This window comes from Rattus rattus, chromosome 11 (assembly GCF_011064425.1).
Source record: "Rattus rattus isolate New Zealand chromosome 11, Rrattus_CSIRO_v1, whole genome shotgun sequence".
Classification (NCBI taxonomy): Eukaryota; Metazoa; Chordata; class Mammalia; order Rodentia; family Muridae; genus Rattus; species Rattus rattus.
The window spans coordinates 84,733,797-84,761,676 of NC_046164.1; the positions used below are offsets into that span (position 1 = coordinate 84,733,797).

At 40.7% G+C, this 27,880-nt stretch overlaps 1 protein-coding gene across 4 annotated transcripts; it reads left to right on the plus strand.

Annotated features, from left to right (window-relative positions):
- Positions 1 to 274: 274 nt before the first annotated feature.
- Vstm2a (V-set and transmembrane domain containing 2A) lies at positions 275 to 27,880 on the plus strand. 4 transcript variants are annotated; one of them, XM_032916087.1, is made up of 5 exons: positions 275 to 620; positions 2,422 to 2,588; positions 3,843 to 3,893; positions 5,334 to 5,670; positions 25,627 to 27,880. In XM_032916087.1, exons 1-5 carry the CDS (start codon positions 542 to 544, stop codon positions 25,749 to 25,751), a joined length of 759 nt encoding a protein of 252 aa, XP_032771978.1. In that variant the 5' UTR covers positions 275 to 541; the 3' UTR covers positions 25,752 to 27,880. The 4 variants fall into 4 exon arrangements, with proteins under 4 accessions (XP_032771978.1, XP_032771979.1, XP_032771980.1 ...); XM_032916088.1 differs by having other exon boundaries at positions 25,505 to 25,743; XM_032916089.1 differs by lacking the exon at positions 25,627 to 27,880 and adding an exon at positions 25,367 to 25,498.

Sequence of the window (27,880 nt, forward strand, 5' to 3'; positions counted from 1 at the left end):
AAGCAGTCTCATCCAGCTAAGCCCCAGCTGACTGATGGGGGTAAAGGCGGACTGGAGAGCCGAGATCTGCCAGGGCCCTGCACCCCACCCCCGGCCGGCAGGTGCGCAGTCCCGGCGCCCAGAGAGTTAAAGGCATCATCGCTGCCATTAGAGGCAAAGTTGGGCGCCGCGCGAGCCCAGTCCGCGCCGCCCCGCGCCCGCTCCACTCGCCGCGGGCTCGCTGGGCGTGGGGAGGGCGGCGAGCACGCAAGCCGAGCGACTGACGTGGGACGAGCTGCCAGGTAGCGGAAGCAGCCAGCCGCCGGAGGAGACACTTCACGGCGTGGCAGCCCGGGTCTGCGCCTGAAGCCTCCGGATCGCAGCCAGCTCGGTCCAACCCTCGCCAGTCGCAATCCCCTGTGCCCAAGCCACTCTTTGCTGCGAGTGGCAGCATGCATGCAGTATCGCGCCCTGGGCTCTGAGAGCAGCCCGCGGAACGCTTGCCTGCCTGTCTCTAGGTTTTGGGGCTCTGGGCTACACGGATGTGCCCTATTCCCTTGGCATGATGGGGATCTTTTTGGCGTCTGTTGGATTTATGTTCTTTTCCGTGTTATATGTACAACAAGGGCTTTCTTCTCAAGGTAAGTCGGTTGCTTGTAATGTGCTTGTGGTGATGCGTGTGTGTGCTGAACCAACTCGAAGAATGGACAGACAGCTGGAGAGTGGCTCAAACCAAGCCAATAGTGGGTTTCCGTAGTATGAATAGTGTTCATCTGGGCTTTCCCCCCAAAGTTTATTAATTGCAAGCAAGCCAGGTTTCAGAGAAAAATCTAGTAGATGCCAGTCTGGCGATGGGTGAGTTCCTCAGTGAGCACATACACAGAGGTGTGTGTGTGTGTGTGTGTGTGTGTGTGTGTGTGTGTGTGTGTGTGTGTGTATGTGTGTGTGTGTGTGTGTTTTCACTGTGCATGAGCAAGGCAACCGCTCGGGAATACAGAGCTGCTGTTTGGAAGGGGCTTCTCCCTGCCAGTACTCCCTGGAGGCAGAAAGCTTTAGTCCCCTTCTCCTCCGGCACTGTGACTTCTTCCCCATGTGTTTACCAGAGGACCCACCAGGATCTATGAATTGCATCATAAGCAGCGGCAGCAGCCTGCTGGGCCCAGTAGTTCGGGACTTTGCAGGCTGCAGTGGTCGCTTCGGCACCATGAGCAAATCACAGTTTTTGCCTCCTGAAGACTGCATCACTTCTGCGAGCAGAGATGCCCCAGTCCACTAGCCAATGTAAGCAGAAAACCCTTTCCAGACAGTCCGCCACTTCCTTGAGACATAAAATGTCCCCTTTCATTATTGCTCAGTTTGGGATTTCATGAAACAGTGACAAGAGACACCCAGATACACTATCTAGAAGAAAAGAGGAGAAAGTGGCTGCAATCATTCCTGCCAGCCTTTCAGCCGTCCTCCTTCCATATGTGTGCCTGCGGTTGTCCCCTTCTCTCAGCCGCTAATAAAAGGCTTCTTCTAGACAGCCATCAGCTCTCTGCAAAGTGTCTCTGAGATAAGCTAAGAACAATCATCTTCTTAACAAGAAAAAAAAATCATCCCATGTTCAAGAAACCCCCCCAGGGACGAAGGGGATTTTATTTTGTCACTGTCACGTGGATCTATTAATCTTACAAGCTTGGGCAGTGTCAAGGTTAGTTGCAAAGGGGCTAGACAGAGTCTCTGTGGTAGCTTTCAAATAATCTTTGATCCGAACTAAACACGGATGTGTGATTTTTATATCCCCTGACATATTGCGATTTACAATGGCTTGAAGGGAACAATCGTGAAGGTTAACTTGTGGAGACGAAGCATATGCCTCTTAGATAGTGTGCAACTTGTTTCACTACTGTGGGCTCCAGAACAAAATTGCCAACCACTATTTTGATAGGTTAAGAATGGGCATTTTGACATATACTTATGACCCACTTCTAACAGGAAACATCCCAGTTAGTCATAGGCTGTAGAGAAACTTAAGAATCTAGAGGCTTCCTCATAGATCAACTTGACAGATGGTCTAAATTGCACCTCCCTGGGTCTCTCAGTAAGTTTTAGAGAATGCTGCAATCTGACAAACGATGTTTGGATCTAACTCTGGGCAGCTTGGCTAGAGAAGAGAGCCCTTGGCAAGCTCATTAACCTTTCCATTATCTGGACTTGATCAACAGCAAAGTGATTGATACCAAGAAAAGAACACGCCACACGCTGATGCAGAGCGACTGGGATGGGGAGCCCCACGGGGATGTCATAAGGGCTTGTTATTGCTGTTTTTATTTTCTTCTTTCAAGGCGCACGAAAAAGAAAGGCCAAACAAACACAAACTTGTGTCGAGTTCTCCAGGAAAGAGGCATTGGCAAGGCTGGTGTGTAGATACACCAAAAACGATGCATTTCTGTTTTGCAGCAAAATTTACCGAGTTTCCGCGAAACGTGACTGCGACCGAAGGGCAAAATGTGGAGATGTCCTGCGCTTTCCAAAGCGGCTCTGCTTCGGTGTACCTGGAGATCCAGTGGTGGTTCCTTCGGGGACCAGAGGACCTGGAGCAAGGGACAGAGGCGGCAGGCTCGCAGGTAGCCATAGCTCAAAGCCCACAGAGCCCCCCGCATGTCACGTTCTTAGTTCTGTGCAGGTCTAACCAGCAGCCAGGGCCCAAGGTACTGCCTATGCGTTCCAGGGAACCTTCCTTGCTCTGTAAGAGTGAGCAAGGCTGAATTTGTCCTAGTGACAGTAAGTGAAAAACACCAGGAAGTCGCAGGAGCTGGGAGAGACTTTCTCCACTGAGACTGGAATTAACCAGCTCTTAGTAGTCGGTATAGAGCTTTTCAAACCAACCCTCCCTCCCCACCTCCCTCCCTCCCTCTCTCTCTCTCTGAGCAGAGAGGGGAAAGCGGAGGTGGGGTAGGGGAGGAGATAGAGGAGGGGAGGAAGAGATGGGGGTAGGCATCAGAAAATCAGGGAGAGCCCTGGACTGGAGAGGAGAGTAGAGCAGGAGACAGTTAAGGAGGAGGGAGAGTGGAAGAAGAGGAGGAAGGAGAACGTAAAGAGAAGATTAAAGAATCGTGCTAAGAGCGGGAACCGGGAGGCCCAGGAAGCTAAAGGGACTCGGACACGAGTCCTAGAGGACCAGAAAGTCTGTAGACGAGAGCGAGCACTGGTCAGCGCCGAGGGCAGGGATTCAGAAATTCGTCTGAAAAACTTCTACCCACACTCCTGTCCTCGCCTGAGTTCTTGGAACCCGCAGGTCAGGCAAACTGAACTGCGAGCGATAAAACCTAACAGGTCTATGACAGGAGCACTCGGCCAGCCAAGGGGAGCACAGCCTGCAGGGCTGCGGGGGAGCACAGGGGCTCTCCAGAGCGTCCCTAGCGTAGAGGAAACCGCGGGGGCCTCGGTTATGCTCGGTGAGCACGGGAACCGCGACGACCGTGGGAATGCTTGGGGAGGACAGGAACTCTCCAAGGTGTCGCTAAGACAGAGGCTACCACGGAGACCTTAGAGATTCTTGGGGAGAGCCGAGGTCGCAGTGATGCCCAGGGAAGACATGGGGACCCCGGGGACTGCTTGGGATCTGGCGTGGAGACAGGGAAATTCAGGGATTGATCCAGGGAGGGACGAGCGAGCGAGGGAGTCCAGCGGCTATCCTGGCCTCGGAACTGAGTGCGGTTGGGACCTGGGTTGCTCTTCCGTTTCTTAAATTGCTTTGTCTGAAGCGTTCCAAGAACGGAAGGCAGGGATCTCTTCTAGCTGTTGCGGCGCTGCGGTATTGTGGTGCCTGAGACTGAAGAACTCAGGCGAGGTTGAGCATTTGCACCCTTGTCCTACAGGTGGAGCTCTTACCCGACAGAGACCCGGACAACGACGGGACCAAGATTAGTGTGAGTGTCACAGGGACCAGGGACAGGGGGCATGTCCTTTAGTAAAGTGCCAAGCAGGCCCAAGTTGGACATGAATAGAAAACAGATTTTACATTGAAAACCTTTTAATTCACTGATATTGAAGAGGTGATTTTACAAATTCAGAATGAGAGGCAGTTGTCTTTTTTTTTCATCCCATTAAAGCCCTAAATATGAGCCGAATTTAGAATCCATAAATAAAATTCCACGTATTAACAAAGTAAATAATTACAAATTGCATAAAGTATTATTTTGCTAGCTAATAGGATAATTATAGTGTTTTTTCTTCGCTTTCACATTCACCTAAACGTAACAGTGAAGGTCTGCACTACTTCAACACCAATAATTTTAATAATTCAAAGCAATAGCAGTACCTGCTCTTTATATAAAATAAAAATCTCAAGAAAACAAAAATGAAACCAACCACTAGTATTATGCAATGCAATGAACTCAATTTGAATATCATTCATAATTCATGTAAAGTATTTCTAAATATAGTATTCAAATAAATCACAAAAATATGAAACCAAATATATAAGTCATCTGTTATTAGCCCATACTGATCTGCTGATAATATGAAGATGTGGATTATTTGTAATAATTACAATAATTCCATAGCAAGAATATTCTTCATTTCTGTGTTTATAAAAATCAATCAAATCCTTAAACTTGACATATGTAATTTTTGAGCCTGTCAATCATTGGTTGACATATAATATATATATCAAATTTAACTGCTGTGATATATGTATATATATATATGAAATACATGGTATATATTTAATATTATGCATTAGACATGTGATCTTATTATTAGTATGAGATAAAATTATTGTAGTAAATGGGTTGACTTTAGTTTTGAAAATCAAATAATGTTCAGTTAATAGCATCAAAAGCTTATATAATGACAGGAGATATGAGTGAGCCTTGATTTCACATCCTTTTTTCTGTAGCCTGAGCCCTGCTACCCTCTGTTAGTAGACAATTGAGAAGAAAAATATTACTAAGTCTATTAGTAGTGTCTTCAATAAAGTGCACCCTCTATTAAACTATTATGACCAATACTTCCCCACCTCTTGCCCCATATTTGAGGGAATTATCATGTAGCCGTACAGAAAACAATTCTGTGCAAAGATGGCCTCCTTAGTCTTTCAATCAGCTGAGCCAACCAGGCAGAGACCAGTCCCATGTTAGGATAGTCTGGGAAGGGAGCATAGTAGGGCCACTCTAGCACTGCTAAGATTGAGCTTATGACTGCTCATGTCTGTGAATGGGATTGCTCATAGAACAGGATGAATATGACCTTCAGGTTTGTGCTGGGAAGCCAATAAGACCCTTAAGTGTCCCGGCATGAGCAAACTTAAAGAGTGGGAGTAAAAATCCTTTCATGTGAAACTTTGTCTCTCACCTGCAATTTTTCAGACAGTGAAAGTCCAAGGCAATGACATCTCCCACAAGCTTCAGATTTCCAAAGTGAGAAAAAAGGACGAAGGTTTATATGAGTGCAGGGTGACTGATGCTAACTACGGGGAGCTTCAGGAACACAAGGCCCAGGCCTACCTGAAAGTCAATGCCAACAGCCATGCTCGGCGGATGCAGGCCTTTGAAGCCTCGCCTATGTGGCTACAAGACACGAAGCCTAGAAAGAATGCCTCCTCGGTGGTTCCCAGCAGCGTCCACAGCTCTGCCAACCAACGAATGCACTCCACCTCCAGCCCTCAAGCGGTAGCCAAAATCCCCAAGCAAAGTCCACAATCAGGTATGAAACCCCATTTTGAGCCTTTCATTTTATCACTCACAAACCTGCCACCGGAAAGCTCAGCTCAGGAGCACAGAGAGATTAATACTAGATGGCTTTTCAAATAGGAGACTGAGTTCGATTGAAATAAGGAGACATGAGCTATTGAGAGCAGGAGGCTGGGCGTTCAGGATGAGTTTGCTCCATTAATCCCTGGCACTGTTTCATATCCAAGGATCTGAGAGCTGGACCCTTTTATTCTCCCTCTTCTTTCTGTATTTACACACTATAAGAACAATAAATCATGGAATGTTGGCTACATTATAAATGCATGTTCATTTTCTCTGCAGATTTATGTATCAATAATGACCCAAATTAAGAGGCTTTCACTTAATCAAAATGGAAATGAAAAGGACTCACCATAATCAGCCATATATTTAGTGACCTCTGGCTTTAAGCACAGCCATTCTCCAAGGGCTTTTGGTTTTGAAGGAGAAACTTCGGCTGCCTGAGATGAAATTGATGGTGATAATGGCAGGAAGTGAGGAGGAGAGACAAGGAAGCAGTGCGAAGATAGGGCGGCTCCTACAGATGTGCCTTCCATGTCAATTTGGAAGCTTAGTCACACATCTCTTGAGTCAGCTGTGCAAGTTAAAGTAATTCTGAATGGCATTAACTTTATGCAATCATTCCACCAATGGAAACGCACTCTACTTCTAACCTTGATGTGGGATAAAGGCTGACTGGATTGAGCAGGCTTGTACAAGACCCCTGGCTGTCCTATTTTCTCAAATGCTTTGCCTGACATAAGATAAGGGGAGCATCCTGTCCAAGCACATACCTGATAGACAAGGAATCACTTGTTGCGATGATTAATTGCTTTTCTTTCCACTTGCAATTTTTCAGAAATAATAATATTCACCAAAAGCTTCAGAGTTCTATAAGAGGCCTTGTAGAAGTGCACGATGACTGATGGCAGCTCTAGGGAGTTACAGCAGCACAGGCCCAGGCCTACCTGAACGCCATCAGGAATAGCCAATGCACACCTCTAAGTCCTAGCTTGTTAATATGTTTAAGAAATATAGATGTCCGGTCTGGCATATAGCTCAGTTATACAGCACTTTATTAATTTGTGTAAATCCCTGGATTCAATCTCCAGCATCATAGGAAAAAAATCAATCCATCAATAAAAACTAATAAAATTATGTATGCCAATGTGCATCTCTTCTTTATGCTTTTTGTTTGGACAGACGTGATGTAGATCCATTAGGGTGCTCAGACGGGGTCCTGTGCATTCTCATTGCTTTAGACGCTGATGAGACTCCTGTTAGGTTTTAATCACATTAGCATAGCCATCTGCTGAATGATGGCTAAGCCTTTCTGGAAACCAGTTGTTCTGGCTTTGCTAATTTTTCCTGGGATCTCTCTTGTTTCCCAAATTCAACACCAAAGCCTGGAGAGCTAGCTGGTAAAGCTTTCAGTGTGTGAGTACACAAATGCGTGTATCTCAACTACAATTTTCAACCATTATTTCCAGCGATGAAGACGTGATCCTTTCATCTTCTTTTATATTAGAACCCCAAGAGACTAAACTCTACCTGTAGAATTACAGCAGGCCTTGGCAGTCAATTTACAATAAAAATCAGGGAGAGCTCTAAACCCTAAAGAGACGTTATTAGCGTATATATAATATTCCAAGCTAGACACGATAAATCTGTGTGCTCAAGTCCAAGGGAGCAATTAGTCCATGTGAGAGACTACAAAGAATGAAGTGTTCTCTTTCTAAAGTATCCTATCCACTTTATGACATAAAATAATAAACACTAAAAATATCTACTTTATTTTGCTATCTCTCCTTAGAGCTGTGATGGGAACTAAATTGTGAACTGAATATCCTCAAACAATTTTTAAGTAAAATTACTGCTCCTTTTGCATCTTCCCATCAGCCCCATCCTTAATACAAAATTGTTTTTCCTGAAGGTTAAAGGAGAGAAAGATGATCTCTCCTGGAAAGTTCTATCCAGTATAAGGTTTATGCCACTCCCTCCCTGACTGTAGCAAAGACAAACCTAAAATCTCTCAAAACATTCTGCATCCTTCTTCTACCAGTGGATACAGGAAGATCTCCCATGCACTTTTTTTTTTTTAACTTGAGTATTTCTTATATATATTTCAAGTGTTATTCCCTTTCCCGGTTTCCGGGCAAACATCCCCCTCCCCCCTCCCCTTCCTTATGGGTGTTCCCCTCCCAACCCTCCCCCCATTGCCGCCCTCCCCCCCACAGTCTAGTTCACTGGGGTTCAGTCTTAGCAGGACCCAGGGCTTCCCCTTCCACTGGTGCTCTTACTAGGATATTCATTGCTACCTATGAGGTCAGAGTCCAGGGTCAGTCCATGTATAGTCTTTGGGTAGTGGCTTAGTCCCTGGAAGCTCTGGTTGCTTGGCATTGTTGTACATATGGGGTCTCAGAGCCCTTCAAGCTCTTCCAGTTCTTTCTCTGATTCCTTCAACGGGGTCCCGTTCTCAGTTCAGTGTTTGCTGCTGGCATTCGCCTCTGTGTTTGCTGTATTCTGGCTGTCTCTCTCGGGAGTGATCTACATCCGGTTCCTGTCGGCCTGCCCTTCTTTGTTTCATCCATGCTTTTATCCACAGTCGCTAATCATCTCATTCAGAAGCCAAGGCTTTCCAAGCACTCTGTATGTTGTCTATGATTCATGCCTGTAAGGTCGTCTCACACAATACAGTCATTGGGATGGGCATTTACATATACATATACTATTCGTTGTACACGCGGCCCTCCTGTCCCCTGTTAATGATTTTTGCTTTTGCCACGTTCACGTGAGACTCAAATACAACTTAACGTAGTACCTCATTGACTTACTCACTTACCTTCTGTGTCAGGGAGGCATGGCAAGCACAGGAACACAAACATAAAAGCCACACTGCTTCCCTCTACAGGCTTTGCTTCTTTTCCCATTAAAAATTGGAGTGTCTGTAGATTCCATATAGTGTGCAGTTTTTATGGTAAAGACACAAGGGTGAAAATCTTCGTGTGAGTGGCAAAGGTCTGTGCTAGCCTTTTACAGTTTATCAATTGATACAAGGAGGCTTATGTCATCTATGGCATTCATTCTCAGCCTTCCTAACAGTGCAGTCCTTTAATACTGACCCTCCTATTGTGATGACGCCCAACCATAAAGGATTTTGGTGCTACTTCCTAACTAAATTTTGCTACTTTCATGAATTGTAATGTAAATATCTAATGCTCAGGATATCTGATGTGTGACCTCTGTACAAAGGTATTTTAACTACTGGAGGAGACACGACCCACAGGTTGAGAATTACTTTTCTATAGAATAGATAGCATTGTCACATTAACCTGTGCCATAATAAACTGGTTTATTTGGCTCCTTGTTTTATTACACTCTTTGGCTTGACCATTTAGATTCACATGCTTAACCCTAAATTCATACAATTTTCCTGTCAAGTAATTCCTGTTTCTTTATGAAGGAAACAGTAGCTAAAAATAACTTTAGATAAAATCTTCAAATTTGTTTTAAATGTTTGTTTGCTTAACTCTAAAGCAAAATGGGGATGAAAAGGAAGAGGGAAAATCTACCTTGTGACCTATTATATAGCCTAATAATATAGTCCTGGTTTCTTTTCCCAACAATTTCATCAAAGCTAGTAACTATACACTGTCCTTTCTTTCTTGCAATTATTTTCTTTCTCTTTATAAATTCCTTCACAAGTGACAGATAATTATAAATTCTTAACTTTTAAAGCTACTTAAAGTTTATTTTTTATAACCAGAGCTAAAACTGAAATAACAGAGAAAATATAACGCAAACAAACAGACAAAACTTTCTTATACGTTTTTTAATCTTCAGTTCTTTAAAGCTCACGCCAGTTCTATGTACCTGGGACAGAATTTGTTCATATCAAACCTAGGTTTCCTATCATGTTTTTATTCTGTTATGTTTTATTTTTATAGTGCACAAAGCTTGAAGACAAAAAGAAATGCCACTAGATTTAATGCATGAGACAACCAGGGCATGAAAATAGAAGTTAAAGAAATGTTCTAATGATGTTCCGGAGGAAGCTATGTCTTCCTTCCTGTCTGATTCAAGAAAGTCTCTTGAGGAACAGGGGTTAAATAACAGGAGGGCAGTTTACATCTTTCCAGCAAAAACAGTGAAATAAGACTTCTCTGATAGGAAAATGGGGAGACCATGATGTTGCAAAATCCAGGACGCCTATCAAGGTGGAACCCCATAGCTAACTTTGCAGAAAATCGAAGATATCCTTTAGCTCCCTCCTACCTCCCCCATATCCTAGAATAATCAAGCTAGCCTGTCTTTGCTATTACTTCCTGTCTCCTCCAACCCTCACCTTCAATCCTTCAGAGGCTAAATTTCACCTACCCTGATCAAGTCAGATGTCTCCTTTCTTTTCTTCCCTTCTCTTTCACTGATCATTCTAACCCACCCATTCTAAAAAAGCAAATAAAACCCAAAGGAAGCCTCTCTACTCTCACTGGGCAGAGCCATATCTCAGTGAGTGTTTGCCTAGCTAAAGCCAGTTCCTCCTGGAAGGGCAGTATTATGTTCTGTCCTCCTCTTCAGAGTCCCACAGGGTACTGCTCACTTCTTAATAATATTTGTGATGCGTCTGTCATGTCCCTGATGCTTCCTGCACGTTCTCTTCTTCCTTATCCTTTCCAACATGTAGGCAACACGGGTTTCCTTTTCTCCCACTTCTGACATTCTGCCCTCTGTTGCATGTGAAGGCTGGCTCCCTGTTCTTGGCCTCCCTCTGTTTTATTTCCTCCTTGACTTCAGTTTCTTCTATGATGCCATTCTTCTGTCATTCGTAACTTCTTGATTTTATTCTGTGGTTTTGACTGTTAATTTCCTTAGAAAATGTTTCTATTCACATTATCGTCTAGTTTTCTTCAAGAGATCCAGACTAGGGTTCATAATTGTCCTTTTAAACATCTCTGAATGTGGGAACTCAAAGCCTTGTGGCAAATAAAAGACAGGAGCACATTTGTTGGTCCAGCACTGAAAAGTGGAGTATGTTTTCCTTCAGCTGGAGTTTTAGTTGGCCTGAGGCCATATGACTCATAAAGGTTGGGAAAGTTACGTGATTCCAATTTCAGGCCTTACAAGAACTCAAAGGCATCATTACCTCTTGGGGGCCAAGGACCATAAGGACGCCATCTTGAACACCCATCATTCCAAGCTTGCATCTAACCTCATCCCCAATTCCATCTCCTACAAGCAATCCTAGCTTAGACCAGGCATCATTAAGAACCATGAGAGATGATAATGAACTTTCACTTTTCAAGGACTGAGTAAGCAGCACTTCCACAGCAGTAGATACCTGAAATAGGGCACTAAACCCAGATGTTCAGAGCTCTATGTTTTTAACCTGAGCTTTCTCACTAAAAATAACAACAACAACAACAACAACAACAACAACAACAATACCCCTTCTCCTGGGCATTCAATAGTATCATCATAAAGACGGCTCTGGTGAAAACTTTGGAAATGTCTTATCTCTCCCTCTCTCAGTTGCCAACTCAACTGGTCATTTTGTTCAGCAATATTTTCCCCTGAAAACTGCATTTTTAATACTCTGCACACATTAATATTATTCTGAACACAAGCACCCCTTACTTTACTTATCATAAGTCTCTTAACAGCCTCTGTGTTTCGATTCCAACATCAGGTATGTATCACAACAGCACCTGTCTTATTTCTAAAAGCCATCATTTCACCACAAAAAGGAGGAAGGAAGGAAGGAAGGAAGGAAGGAAGGAAGGAAGGAAGGAAGGAAGGAAGGAAGGAAAAAGGAAAAGAAAGAAAGGAAGAAAAAGAAAAGAAAGAAAGAAAGAAAGAAAGAAAGAAAGAAAGAAAGAAAAGAAAGGAAGAAAAGAAAGAAAAGAAAAAAACATTATGTCTAAAGTGCCCACCATTAATTTTATAATCTCTTTTAATTAATTCATAATCCTGACTTTTCTTTTCCTGCTTAGTATTTCTTGAGTGTTTTCATATACTATCTTACTTCTATAGCCCTGTAAATGTTTTTTCCTCTGCGAGTCTTCCTGTGATTGTGAATTTCTATACATGTTACCCTTTTAAACTGCTCTCTCCTGTTCTCTGATCAGGAAATCAAATCCATGGTTTCATTAGCCAGATCTTCATCAGTTCGGTCTTACCTGCTCTGAAGCCAGTGTTATACCTTGTGTTGTGAAAAATGCCTCTTTTAGCTCTGCAAACCTCATGTTCAGGCCGACTAGAACAGGTGCTGCACTATGCTAACTCTTCCTTGGTAACTGAAAATGAGTATGGCAAGAATTTAAATGGGCTCTACATGCCTAGAAGAAGTGAATATTTATGCCACAATCTCCCGAATGATGTAAACTACTGACAGCTACTCTTGAAGTGAATCCTGCACTTGTTCTTTGCAAGATGCCACAAGAGAGCATGTGTCAGTCACTTTCCTATGCTAATGTCCCATCCAGCATCTACTCAGTTATAGCCTCTGAGGACAGAACGAAAAAGGGACGTCTGTATGCTTGTAAACTATGAGAATGACTAGTTTTCAAAAGTCATTTGGAACAAGAAAAGAAGTAGAAGTCTATTGGCGAGGGGGCCAGCACTTCGAAATACTCATAGAGACTTTTCTGTGTCTACTGTGGTTTTCTGGTGTTGAGAAAGACTTGCAAACCCTTTGTACCTCACTCCAGGGATGAACAGCTGGGAGTGAGGAAAGCTGGCAGTGGTTAAGGATGTCTTTAGTATCGTTGCTACATCTAGTCACTCAGTGGGAATGCTGGCTCCCTGAACTCTGAAACATGATTTTTTTTTGTTTGTCTACTGTGATATTATTATCCTTAGAGCTGAGAGTCAGCTGCTGCTAAAGCTGCCAGAAGCCCAGGGCTCACTGGAGCTCCTCGGCTGCTGATAAACATGGCAGCTCTCCAAGAGTGGCTAGGTACAAACGTCCTTAAATCAGAATTTCCGAGTCATGGGGGAAGTAGTCTGAGGAGTTGAGGGCCTTGCATGGAGAGTGATGTGGTATTTGAGTAAGTGCAGTTCCACACTGAGGTACAGAGCCATGGCACAGCTTAGATGTTAATGTCGATATTTAGAGTAAGTTATTTTGATCGTTGTCATTCCATCAACTAACAGGCAGCTGTGTCAATGGATAATCAGTTAATAAAGAGAGAAACGGATGAGAGGCAGTCATTTGGATGACACAGGCCACAGAATCTACCAGAGCCTGTTAGAACAGGAATTATGTAGACCAGGAGTCCAGACTGGTTCACTTTTCCAGAAACCATTAGCAAAATTTACTAACTGAAGGAAGCTATCTTCTTCCTGAAAAGGTTCCTCAGCTCACGGTGAAGGTTCACTTGTGTTTAAGGCACACGTCACAGAAAGCATAATCTGTCAGGACTCTAAACTGTGTCTCTCATAGTGTGTCTGGTGAGAGGCCTTGGAACTGCAGCAAGCTGCTGCTGGCTTATGAGCCTCTTGCTGGGTAGATGAAAGGGTTAGGAAGCTACCAGACATACTTTACCCTATGGGTCAAAAGAACACACATCTTGAACGAGAGATGAAAGGCAGCATTCCTTCTCCAAGAAATACTGCTAGCACGGAGAGGAAGATAAGCTATACCTAGAGCATGTCTCAGCGGAGAAGACCAGGGGCCTGGACTCCTTGCCCTGCCTCTGAGGCCAGCAGAGGAATAGAGTCCAACAGTAAAGAAGAGGGAGTCATGGATAGCTCTGTGCTTCTGCTTCTCCATCCTCTGACAGGGAACTAAAGCACGATCCTCAGACTTCTGAGAATTATGTACTAAAGACTTGGCTCTCAATAACATCTCACTAGCAAATGGTAACCAGTTACAGTGAGCACAGCTCTCGTTGCACATGCTTGCAGGTTATTACCAGCACAAAGTTCTGAGAGCACACTTGTCCGTCCTAATCTATAGGGGACGCATGTCAGGACCCATGAAGTTTTAGGTAACGTGAACCCTACAGATACCACTCTCTGCTTTGTATATATGTTGATAAAGCCAGTTTAAACTATGAATAAGGCATAGGAAAAGATTAGCTAAAACAATCACAAAATTAGAACAACTATTTAAAAGCCAAGGCAATGTGGTCTCTTTAGGAAGAATCAAGAAAAATATATTTTAGTATTTTTCATTTCTTTTTATTTTGTATAATGGGTATTTTGACTGCATATATGTCTGTGTAACACATGAATGCCGTGTCTGCAGAGGCTATATGGGGGCATTGGATCCCCTAGGACTAGAGTTTCAGATTTATGTGAGCTGCTGTGTGGGTGCTGGAAATCAAACCCTGGAAGGGCAGCCAATGGTTTGAATGACTGAGCAATCTCTCCAGACACGAAGACAAATAGCATTTTTGGAGAGCAGTTGACCTTAGATAACTGAGACAGCGAAAGAGAAAACCATCAGTTAGGAGGAAGGCTGTAAATGGCTGGGTCCACCTGCTGTAGGAGACAGATATTCCCCTTTGGAGGCATGTGATAAGTTAAAATCGTCTTGCTTTGCCTCTTGTAATGTGAAAGCTTTCTTCCCCCTCTGTCACCTACCCTGAACAAGTGATAGGTTTCCGTCTACAGAAGCACATCGTATTGGCCAGCAGCTCTTTTGCTCAAGATGTGATTAGATCCTCAATGCAAAGTGCAATAAAATTTGAGAGAATTTTAAGAAATCAACCCGAACGAGCAGCAAGGCTTCGAAAGCTGTGTGCATACAAATCTGCTGCCGTCTAAATCAGAGTTCAAGCCTTCAAAAAAGTCTTCAAAAAATTTAAATGATTAGAGATACAGCTAAAATACACAGAAATGAAAATATTTCAAAATGCCTTAACAGTGAAAGAAAAAGATTAAGTAGAAAAAGAGGAAAAGTAGAGCCGATGATGAAAGTCTGGTTTGCAATCCCAGGTGGATACAGACTGATTCCTCAACTCTGTCTACCAGCCTTTTACTGTGGATGAACGTTCCTCAGAGTCACTCTGAACTTTAGAAATGCTTTTGTTATAGGAACTGATGTGGCAATGCTCATGTCCCAGGTCATTTCTCAGCTTTGAATAAAATCATAGATCGTAAACTTCTAAAAAGCAAACCTAGCATGTAGGTGAGGTCAGTACTCCCCATCCTCACCCTCTTTCCCAAAAGTCTCAATCAAACAGCCATCTTTTAACCCTCCAGAGACCCCAGGGAGCAGGGATGTCTGGTAGAGGAGAGGTGCAGTCATTAGTCATCTTAGAGCTGGGGGGAGGGGAGGCGCATGGACAGGGGAGGGGATGTGGAACAAAGTGCTGACCAGGAGGAGGATAAAGACTGGACTGTAAAAAAAAAATGATTAAAGAATAAAAAAAAAAAAAAAAAAAAGGGCTGGAGAGATGGCTCATCGGTTAAGAGCACTGACTGCTCTGCCAGAGGTCCTGAGTTTAAATCCCAGCAACCACATGGTGGCTCACAACCATCTGTAATGGGATTTGATGCCCTCTTCTGGTGTGTCTGAAGATAGCTACAGTGTACTTATATATAATAAATAAATAAATAAATCTTTTAAAAAAGAATAAAAAACAATAAGATAAAATATAAAAGAAGAAATCAAAGGAACGCAAATGAGAGTAGGGGGAACAAAGATTGGAAAATTCTGAAACCGTGTGAAACGATGTAAGTTAGAAACAAAAATAGAGGAAAAATTAAAAGAAGCAAAAAAGAAACATTTTGCCACAACCTAGGTTCTATTTCCAAATGGAAAGAAAATCAAAAGTTGAAAGGTCAAATCAGAAATCTGAGGCTATGGAATAGTCAGCAGATGGACATGACATTTTACTGTAAGCAATTTAAATGTTTAATTAAGTTCAATGGGAACTCGAAACAATGCCCAAGGTTGTATTTTTGTATAACCCTTAGGGAATGAGGTGAGCATGACAACAGTAAAATGTGCCGTGATTATGTGAGCTACTCAGCAGTGGAATCACGTGGTACGGACAAAAACTCAACGAATACACAAACTCAATTCAATCCTGTATCCAAGTACAATACCTAGGGAGGAAAACGTCAGAACGTGATGCAGAATGCTCAATCGTGTGCAAAAGGAAAACATTTTTAAAAAAGTCATTTTTGAAAAAGGTAATAAATAATAACAGGTCACATAAATGGGAACGGAGCAAGTTACTGAGGTAACTTAAAGCTCTGTGCATTCAGATGGCTACCCGCAGTACTGCCATTGTCAGACTTTGCAGTCAGCCACACGTTTAACGAAGTGAAAATCCTAAGTAATTTTACTAAAACCTGACAGGCATGATCGTGGCAAATGCTGCCTAGGGTCATGAGATCGTCAAGGTCCCAGTGAATTCAGTGTCCTACCACTCTGTGCTGGGACAGAACAACCCTTCCCAGGAACAATTTGATTTGACAGAAAAGGTCAAATGTGGGGAATTGGACTCCTGTTCTCCGATATTATACTTGTGAGAACTAAGTTCTAGACCAGTCGTGAATCAGATGCCAACTTCTGACCGTCATTCATACTCATGGCAGCTTTTCTTATAACATAAAATTCACAGTGACTAAAACCAGAGAAGTCAACTGATGAATGTGTGAAAGCATATATTAAATATTATGAAGCTTCTAAAACTATATTTTATAGGAAGAATAATGGCAATAGGAAGATTCGGTATATCACATAACATGAGAAACCAGAGTACAAAACCATTAAATGAAGCCATTTCACAGGTAAAACCTTAAATCAATCTGATCTATGTGTTAACATTTCTTCTAGGCTCTACCCAACAGCCAGGTAGGAGCCTGGCTTGCTATAAAAGGATTGTTTGTCCTCTCTCACACTCTCTCTCTTTCTGAGCTCCCCTCTGGCCTCCCCCTCCCCTCCCTTCTCTCTCCCTGTGTTCCTGGACAGCTTCTTCTTTCTCTCTGTACTTCCCTGTCCCCTCTCTTTCTCTGCCTCTACTCCCTTCTCAGCCCCCTTCCCAATCCCCAAAATAAGCTTCACTTCACACTACAGCTGTCTTGTGGCTGGTGCCTCAGGGGAGGCAGGGAGTGCCTCAGCCTGGATCCACTAAGGCAGCCCCCACACACCTTATCAAACCACGTTCTACAAAACATCACTGTGTTTATAGAAAACTAATAAAAATGATACATGAAAATGTACACTAAAATGTCAAGATGTGGGCTGGAGAGATGGCTCAGTGGTTAAAAGCACTGACTGCTCTTCCAGAGGTCCTGAGTTCAAATCCCACCAGCCATGTGGTGGCTCACAACCATCTGTGATGGGATCTGATGCCCTCTTCTGATGGGTCTAAGACAGCTACAGTGTACTCATATACATTAAATAAATAAATACATCAATCTTTTTAAAAAAGTCAAGACGTTAACATTTGATGTTCATATTTATATTATCAGTAAAATAACTTAATACTTTGCTGTAATTAAAAAAATTTAATGATTAAACTGTGCCTGATGGAAAAATAAAAGCAGGCATCCCATGACAGTGCCATCAGAGAAGTAAAATAATACAACTATGTGACATCGAGCTCCTGACAAAATTAAAACAGATACATGATATACACATTCACATGTTTATAGTGAAGAACTGTCATGAAAGTATTATACTTAGAATTTCATATAGGATATAAAACTAGGCATATTATATCCACATACACATATGCAACACCATACTTTCTGGACACTGAATGGAAAATTTCTCTATCAAAATCATTGTTTCTAAGCAGAAAAATTTGAGCCTGATGAATTTGTAAGTCAAGCACGCATAATGGCCATAAATAAAATATGCAATCTTTTGCCCTCTCAATGAAGTGGTTTAGCCTCACAATTCAAAGAAATAGTAAGAAGATAGGTGATGTGTCAGCACTCGGAATGTCAAATGAATCCATACCCAGAAAGATTTATAAACAAGAGGCATCAGCATTTCACCTGACTATTCCACAGTCTCTGTATATTTTCAAGACCTGGTTACATTAAGCAGACAATTATAGAACTATTGGGAAAATAAAGACAGAAGATGAAATTAAAGGAAGCAATTTTATCCTCAAAGTCATAATAAATATTTTGGTGAGCATTAAATAATTTAGTCAGATACTCTATGTAAAGGCATAATTAAAGCCGTGACAAAATCTATGGTAATATCAGTTCGTTTCTTGTATCATTTCAATGTCTTATGAACAAATATACAAAAGCATCTTTTGTAGCCAGTTGTAAAATATTTCAGTTATAACTTTTCTGACCTCACAAGCTCATGTGGTTTGAAGGGAACTTTCCCATTCTAGCTTTAATTAAAGTAGAAAGATGCTGATTAAAAAAGAGCCAATACAATTACAACTTCTAAATACAGTTTAAAAACAACTTACGGAACTTGAAGACTCTCTTTCAAACCATCTAAAATATTAAAGAGGATTTAGGGCTATGAATTACATCTCTGTGCTTTTAATGTTATTGTAGTCCCTCGGGTTTAGCTAATATAATTAGGGTAAAAAGAATGTTGAGATTTGAAGATTTAGGTTTTAATTTATCTCTGTGAAAACCACCAGGATACGTTGTTGTTGAAAAAAAGATCTGTACATTTTTATATAAGTTAGTTAATATTTAAGAAAATAGCTTCAAACCACTTATGTAATAATGGCAAGAGAAAGCCAGAAAGTGGCACTGGGACCCCTCTTCATTAAACCATACTGGTATTTCAAGTGATACTTACTCACAAGTTGTATTTAGAAGGTTAGGGGAATGTTCTCTGTTACCAAGTTTGGTTGATCCATTGTTTTTCATGTTTTGACAAGGAGACAAGTTTAAAAAGTATTCATATTAGAATATCTAATTATTTAATGCTGATGGCTAGGAAGATAATCTCAGTTATGCAAATACCTTATAAAATATACCTTATAAAATAGAAACATTTGAAACAGCTAGATTCGTAAAATGGGCAAAAACCATAGCACTAAGTTAATTAAAGCGCTTAGAGAGTCTTACCCCTTTGCTTTGTGTTGAAGAGCTGCTTTGTTAAGGACATGAAACTGATGGCTTCCTTGTTTTGTTCATATTCGTTGCTCCAATAGTTGCCTCCTCAAAAATAAAAATGTGCTGAACAGCGAAAGCTAAATTTTAAATTGTGTGAAATTATCACTTTTCATGTCATGGTGACGTCATCTCAATTTATTTAAGAAGCCTCCGGGAATGGGGAATGTGAAGTTGTGTCTTGACCCCTGCTGCTCTCCTTCCTTTCATTCCTTCCTCCATTGTCTTTTGGTTCTTAACGTGAGATGTTTTCCTTCTTTGATAAAGAATTTGCCTTGATGTCCTTGATGATCGAGGTCTGTGCAGACACGGGAAATGAAGGAGACACTCTTTGTTTTACCAGTTAGTGAGTAATTACCTAAGTATTTATGCTGATGTCTACCTCATCAGTGCGGGTATCATTACAGCACATTTCTCTGAGGGCTACACTTAGCATTCGACAATTCTAGCTGTGGTACTCTTTGTATTGGCTTCCTCATTCAGGGTCATCCTTCCTGCTGCTCTTGGATAGGTGAACCATGTGCAAAGCTCCTGTCACCATACTCCAGTACCATTGTCCTCCCATTGTCACTTTCATTGTCCACTTACATAACACCATAGCTAAACTTAGAGCTAGTCACTATTATCAGTGTAGGAAAACCGCATGTGTAGAATTTCAATATTCAGAGTCTGAATTGATACCTACCTTTACCTTATAGGAAGGTTTGCTAACTAATAATAAACACATACATGCAGAAAATATAAACTCTATGAGTAACTAGTTTTAACCACACTAGCAGCATTTACTTATATCCAGGATATATGTAGGATTAATTATACATAGTTCTTACTTAGATGTTAGAATTCTTATTAAAGCATGATATTCGAAGGTCCTTCTTTGGAACCTTCTATTTATCTACCAAATCTTGTTCTTCTTGCTTCTATTTTGTGAAATCCACTCAGATTCCCTTCTATTTTTAGCAGTCAGGATTGGCAAAGGTTAGATTTGTGGGGGCATGAAGATGAAAATATGGATTGCATTAACTGGTAATCATCTGAGTTCTACAGTTAACATAATCTGCATTTGGAAGTCAATGACGGTGACTACCAGATAAGTAAACCTGAACAAATTGTATAAACCCTACTTTTGTTTTTAAATGGGTCTGTAGCTAGTTCACAGGATCATAACCAGAGGTAAACGTGACGAAGAATATTAGATTGTCCTGTCATAATTCATCATGTCATGGTTACAAGATGGAAAGGATCAGATTTACTTGGACATCACTATGAACATGTATTTAAATAGATGCTGTATGATGGCAGGCTGACGTTGGCTCAGTAAGTGAATACTTCCATTTAAGTGTAAGGAGCAGAGTTCAGGACCAGAGAATTGGCTAAGTGGAGAGAAGCGCTTCCCATGCATGAAGACCATTATTTAAATCCTCAATATCCACATGAGTGTCAGGCAGAGCATGAAGGCCTCTTATAATCCCAACACATTAGAAATTGAGACACAGAAAACTTGGGTCTAAATGACAAGGCACTTGGATAATACCCCAATCACTACAGAATGTCCCAGACTTTCTCTTTGCCTAAAATCAGTCACTTCAAAGTTTAGGTATCTACATTCTAAGAAAGACTGTATCTGTAAGAGAAATATTGCTTCCTTCCAAGATCATAGTACATCTTTTATAATGTTTATCTATGCATTCATTTAGTGTCGTGTGTGTGTGTGTGTGTGTGTGTCTTGTACACACAAACACAATGTATGTGAAGGCCTGAGGTTGACACTGGGCATATTCCTCAATCACTTTCCACCTTGATCACTTTCCAGACATGAGGCAACGTCTCTCAATTGAGCCTACAATGCACTGATTCATCTTGTCTTTTAGACCTGGAATGGAGGGACAATTAAACTTTCTCTTTGATCCTCAGTGGAAAGCTCTCTAATTAGAAGAGGCTGTGATTTGCCAACCAAAGGGAAGCAAGAAAAGAATATGAAGCAGCCAACATGGCAGGACACAGCAAAGTCAGTAATATATCTATCAAGTCAAAATGATATCCCCGTCTTCATAAAAGCTAAATTTCTCAAAGAAATTGTCACTGGGCCCTTAGGATTTTTAATAAAAAGCTATCATCCTTAAAAATATTCTAGGATAAAATCTTTCTATTATTTGAGCTTTCCCCTTAGTAGTGATTTATTACAAGCGAACTGGAATAAAAATTTCTTCAAAAGTTAGATCAATTTTTCCCACAGTCACTTTCACTTCTTAAAGCTGACGTTTGTAATAAAGTAAAGTATGTCAAAGGGACCTGTCTTCTCTGGGGCTATAAGAGCATAGAAACATGGACTTCTTCTCAGACAACAAAATATCAGACTATGGCTGCATTTATCTTGGAGGAGTTCTAGTCATATGATGAGTAGTTCATTCTTGTGAAATAAATACTCTACATTCTGACTAGTGGAGCTACACAGGCAGAGAATATCCTGCTCCATTTTTTCTTGTTCCTGTTTATGATATTAGGTGGTCAGGGAAAAGAAGACAAGGAGATTCTCGGGCAGCACATATGGAGTGTACAACACTTTCAGTAGAGAGACTTCTATTCTAGTTTTATGTGCACAGGAAAGTAATGCATAAAAATTATTCTAAGTCAAAAGACAGTGGATATTTAAATAAGCTTTGCCTGAGTTAAAGTTTGAAGCTTTTCACTTCCCACTTGGTCATTTGTTATTGCTCCTGCTGATAATTCTTCCAAGTCATGAGCTTTGCTATTCCTTCCATTCCCATAGCTAACTAATGGAATATTCAACACCTAACCAATCCCTTTTTTTCTCTTGGGTCAAAATCTTGAAAAAAGAAATTCTTAGCCAAAACCATGTCCGAATAATGGTGAACTCACATCTCACTCAAACACTTAAGAAGCTTTGAGGAAACTTTAAACTCTGAAAGTCTACGATTTGAAAAGTTCAAAACACAGAGTTATATGCTATCTGAAACATTATAAATCCCAAGTTAAAGTTCTCTTGGACATGGGGATATATCCATATCTAACATGTGTCAAGTCATAGCAGAAAAAAAAATGTATGTGACAGAGGTTTATCTCTCGAGTACACTCTTCAAATGATGTGCTAACAAAGGCGAGGCTCTTGAAGCACTGTCATGGTCCCAGAGCTCAGTCCAGAGCTTGCCAGGGCTCTTAGCTGACTCTACCTAGGATTCTTGCCTGTGCTTTTGCCCTATTCTGTTCTCTGTGTATCTCAGACTGAGTGATGTTCTGTTACTGAGGACTGTGTTCTTAATTTGTGCATTAAGCATCTGATATTGCTATTAGGAATAAAACTCTGTCTACAAATGTTTACTGTATTGATCTATACTAGCTCCCTCGTACGTCTTAGCTATTTTGTAGACCATAAGCATACCTTGTATAGTTCAAATGAATGCTAAATGGACAGTATAGTGTGGGACAGGGGAGCAAGATTCTTCTACCTGGTAGGGTGTCGGGGCAAGGGGTAGGAGGAAAGAAACAATTTATCTGCTGGCACAGATTTAACAAGTAAGGGGAAGATAGAGTATGAGCCTCTTTAAAATGCGATCTCTGTTGATGACCTGGGACAGAGGATAACAGTAGGACCAGATAACGTCAGAAGGCTGGGTAACACCATTTCTGGCTCAGCTGAGGAAGTTGCCAAGTCTTGACTATTGAGCTTGGGTCAATTTTGAATTTTTTTAAAAAATAAACAAGTGAACGTCTATTATATTGTACAACGATAATGATGGTGGTGGTGGTGGTGCTAATGATGTTGATGATGACGATGATGAAATTGCTAAGATTTTTTTTTCATTGCTCTTTGGTAAGACTCATTTCTCACACTCCAGAGGATTACATGCTTGTCTGCAGCTTTGGAGGCAATGCAAAAACCTGAGGCCTCAAAGAAATGGGAGCTAGGCTTCTGCATTTCACAGACTATTAAGATTTCTTGGATAGTTCTTTTCTACTTACAATAGAGAAAATACCTCCACCATCTTGCACAGACATGGGGCTAGCACCCAAAAGTGCTCTAGGAACATGATTAAGTATCGTGGAGGGTGGGACAGGTACCAAGCTAAGGGACATAACTTATGAACCATGGAAGGAAAAGCTCTTTGTCAGATCTGACCTCTCTCAGCCCAGATATACTATCTGAATATTTTCTTCCAACAATTATATAATAACATTTCCCCTCTTCACAGAGTATTTTATATTAGAGATGGAAGTTTGAAACCTGTAAACTTATATATGTTTACAGCAAATTTATCAACTGTTTAAATGAATTCAGTTCTTTGCTTTTAATGGATCACTCTTCTATCAGTGAGATAATGTAAAAAGAAAATTAATTGCAAACAATGTTAACTATGTGAAGAGACAAGAGAAGCAGAATCAAAATACTTGCAAAGTTCAGAAGAGAGAATGCCCCATCCTCTGGAGAAAAAATAATACAGAGTACAGCAGGGCATCTGAGGGCAATGATTGCTTAAATGTATGATAATTTACGGCAGGTAATAGGTTCCATGGTTGACCTGCGAATAGAGGGAAGGACACTAAATGAAACAAAGCAGGCCAATCTATTCTAAGTCAGATCAGGCTTAAAAATGTGAAAAGAGTCAAAATATTATAATATATGCACAGTTAGGGTAATTTTATAAGACATATAATAAGTTAAGTGTCTCATTGGAAATCTCAGAGGTGAGCAAAAGAAGTTGGAACTCAGGACTTCTGACTGTACCTTGGCTTATTGTCCCAGAAAAGTGAAATATTTCTGTATGGGAAAATGAGAAGAGTACCTGAGGTGTTGCTGGTTTTTTTCTCGACAAAAGAAAACAAAAAAAAAATATAAAACAAACAAAAAAACCCAATACTTTTAATGTTTCTATGTAACAAACAAGAGTATATTGGATGACAATATTGTGTTCTGAAAACAGTATGAATCTTAATGAAAACAGTGACGTTGGTAACATACATAAGACAGATTACAGCAGTTTAGAGCCTCAAACTTCACTGAGGAGTCCGTCTCCACACAAGACACAAAACGAAGTGAAAAACCACTCCGTGATGTGATGAAACAGGATGTAGAATTTACCAGAGAGAACAAAGCCTTAGGATTGCGCGGCAGAAATAAATTCGACTAATGTGCTAGTGAATGCAAGCAACTAGAGTGGATAAAGAGTTCCAACCTGGACAAAGAGAAAGGTCTGTGTTCCAATGGTGGATTGTATGTCAGAAGGCGATTCAAATTCCAGTGGCCTTTTCCAACCATGTGTGACTGGCTTATTTATTTCCCTTTAAACCATTCATGTAAATTATGCTTTAACTTGCACACGCTAGACATAGGACAGGAAATGCTGAGTCAAAAGGAAGCAGCTGCCCTTTTAGCGATGTGTTAGAAGGATCATGGGTCTGGGATGTTCTAGAAAGGGTAGATCTAAGAAAGGAGCATCAGAAAACAGCGATTTCAGGTAGAACCCAACATCTTAACACTCACCCTGGGAAGGGACCTGCTATTGCACAAAATAACTCCTGGAGTGAATCCTTTTGCCAAGACATGCTACTTTTATCATTTTACAAACTTCTCTCGGTCGCATATACATTTGTGTCCAATCAACTGCAATCAGGTATTTAGTGAACTGTTAGTAATTTGCCGTTTTCTTTCTGTCAGATATCGTTCTTCAAAAATCAAACATGAGTACACGCTTAGTTGCAAACAGTTAGTGGATTAGAATACATGTTTTTTTTTTCTTGCATGATCTCTGTACTTAGAGCCACGCAGGGAATGAGAGTAACTTTTGGGTCTCTGAACTTTTCACACAAGTTGGATTCAGAGCACTTACAGAACATCCAGTTCTTAGGTTGATGGAAGGAGATACAAGGGGCCATACACAGGCCACCGTCTAGACAAACAAATTAGAGTCAGCATCAGAGAAGCCTGACAGTGGGCCATTCCAAAGTCCCACATATTTACTCTGAAGCAGCTCTTCGAATGCACCAATTTCTACCATTGCAATTAAAGAGCTGACGTGTTTTCACTGAAATGTCGAAAAAGTTGAGTTCTTACCCTTTCCAATTCCTTATAACCATTCTCCAACTAAACAAACAAAGAAGGAAGCATGCGTTTGTCCCTTGTCACTCTAATAGTTATGCATACATCATTAAGGCTAGAAGTTGACTGGATAATAAAGGAAGAATTGTGACAACACTCATTGATTCCCTCCCTACCATACCCAACTAGTTTCAGAGCTTCTTCATTACTGACATCCCTAGACTTGAGGGATAAAGCTTGAGAAAGGTCATATTCTGAAAGTTGTCACTAAGAGGCCATGGCCTCCACCACAGTCCTCAGCACTTACCAGCACGTCGCTCATAAGCTTTGGATTTCTCCTGCACTTTTCACACTAACACACTAGTGAAATAGGGAGTGTGCTCTCAGGCATGTGGGTAGAAATGACCAAAGGACCACAGGAAGTGGTCCTCACACAATTTCTTAAGGGAAAAGTGGATTCCTTCGTTCTCAGAGTTCCCAGCCGCGGGATGGCATTGTTTGAAATCAGACACCACCAGTTCTTGGGACTGAAATGTTTTGTATGTGTTGTTGTTTGCAGTGCATGCCAAGACATTCATGAGCACCAGAGCCAAGCTGGCGAGCTAATTAAATATATATGTGTATATGTTTAAAACAGCCTAATAAGGAGCATTGGAAATCTTCAAGATGAGCGAATATCTTATAACTTCTTCCGCAGGTGCGAGGATAGCTACAAGCCATGGACTTTCTGTCCTGCTTCTTGTTTGTGGCTTTGTGAAGGGTGCTTTGCTTTAATCTAAAGTGCTGACTTTTTTCCAATATCACTTTCTCTTCTTAAAGCAAAGAGCAAATCGCCTGTAAAATCTACGGAGCGGACAGCAAAGTTGACCCTAAACTCCAAGCACCATTCTGCACCCCTGTACTCTAGTTATCTACACAAGGAGCATCAGCTTCCGGAAGCATAAGTGAAGACATTATCACACGCTTTATTGATAATAATTTTCTTTGGGAAAGTGGCTCATCTTTTGTTTCAAGAGAATTGATGTGAAGTGATAGGACATTTTCTAATTGCAAGATCAATTTTTTTCCTCTTTTATTTCAACAAATAAAACCTGAATTTCACTGACTGCTCAGGAGTTGGCCTGGACGACATGAGTATACTAAATATCTCCATGGATTCCACCAATTTCCTACCAAGGGACACCTAATCTGCAAGAAACAAAGATGGAAATCCTAAGAAACAAAAACTGCCTTCAAACAGCACCCCAGCTGGAGAACAAAACAAAAAGCAAAACGCTGAACACGTCAGATCAACAACAGACAACTTGATTTTACACATGGAATAATCAAAGAAAGTCCTTTCTCACTTCCTCTTTGCCCCGTGGAATTTTTCTTGGAGTTTCCCTTCTTTTCCTTGGTTGCCGTTTTTGTTCAATGGTAGCAAGTGCCAATTATGGCCAATCCTTGTCAATCCTGGGAGGTTTATATTCGTACATATCGAGTGTGGTATATTTCAATGTATTTTAATTCATTTTGCAATTTCTGTATATGCAAACCTGGCAAATTCTGTAAATTGCTTATAGTATGTGTGATATGACTTCAAGGTAGATAGGTTATGATGCTCATGCAAGCTGACTCTCTTCATTCTATATACAAATATATACATGAGCATATATTAGGCTACCAACTTCTTTTCCTAAAGCATTTATTTTTTCATTTGTAACTCATGTATTGTGTGAATTTTGTAGCGTATTTCTCTGTCCCACTGATTTGACAGCTACAGTTTGTCTCTGTTGTCCTCTGCTTCCTTCTGGAAATATCTAAAATTGTGTATGTCTCTGATAAATGAATTAATTTTGTTCTGTGTATGCTATGTTGGAATTTGCTGTGTTCTTTTACACATGTGTTTATTAAGGTCTGGGGATCTTGAATCTGAGGAATGCACACCTAGTTTTTGACAGATCCCCTCGTGTTATCAATATTCTATCTCAGAGAAAAAGAAAGGCCAAGTGTGAGAACTAAGAAGACATTTTGACTCCCCAAGATCCTGGAAGAGCACTTCACACTCTGACTAAATAATGCTGCTTCCTTTGTTCTTCAAGACTTTTTTCATAGCTTTGTCATTCTGTTATTTGCTGCTAATTATATTTTAATGTCTACTAATTAAAAATTAAAATGTGATTGTTGGCTGAATACAATATGCAAATGACTGCAAAGCCCATACTGAAGAAGATAGGTGTTTAATCTTCACTCAATAATTATAATTTTAAATATTCCACCGTTATTTTTTGACTTTATGATATTTTGTTTAGACCTGTTCTAATTACATCTTTCTCTGGCAAAGAAAGATAGAACAATCAATGAATTCCCTCTTAGTATGGAAGGGTTGTGGCTTAAGAAAGAACACATCCAGATAGTCTTCCAGAGATAATAATTTATTTTCATTATAAAACCAGAAACCATATATGTAGGAATGGTCCACTCCCAACGTAAGGCCCTAAATTGTAGCTTGAAGGAAATGAGTTTATTTGCTTTTTTATGGTAAACGACTGGACTCTGCCATGCACTTATAAGCAATGTGAATATTTTCATAACGTTCTTGACATTCTCCTTTAAAAAATATTGTTTTATGCTAAATCTTTCCTTGCCATTTTTCTTGTTTCATTTGATTCATTATTTCATTCTAATAAAGAAAATAAAGGTTTAATTATACTTTATTGACATACAAATGTATTTTCATTCTAAAGATATTTAGATATTTCTAAATATCTGAAAGTTGTATAAAATGATGATGGATAAATATTATCTGTTCAGTGTCTTTAAGCTTTAAAAATCCCATACATTACAGTATATATTAGTATACTGATTTAAAGTCAATCAAACTGGGAAAACACATCTTGTATTATACTTTTACTCAATGTCCAGGTAATGGTATCAGCTAATTTTACAGCAAGTCAAACTTGTACCCTTATCATAAATGTTCACCATGCTTGTAATAAAAGGACATATGCTAGTTTGGGAAGAATGCTCACTAGAATCATTGTATCAGTGTCCAAAATAATAAAGACCTGTTTATCACTGTGTGACCAAAGTC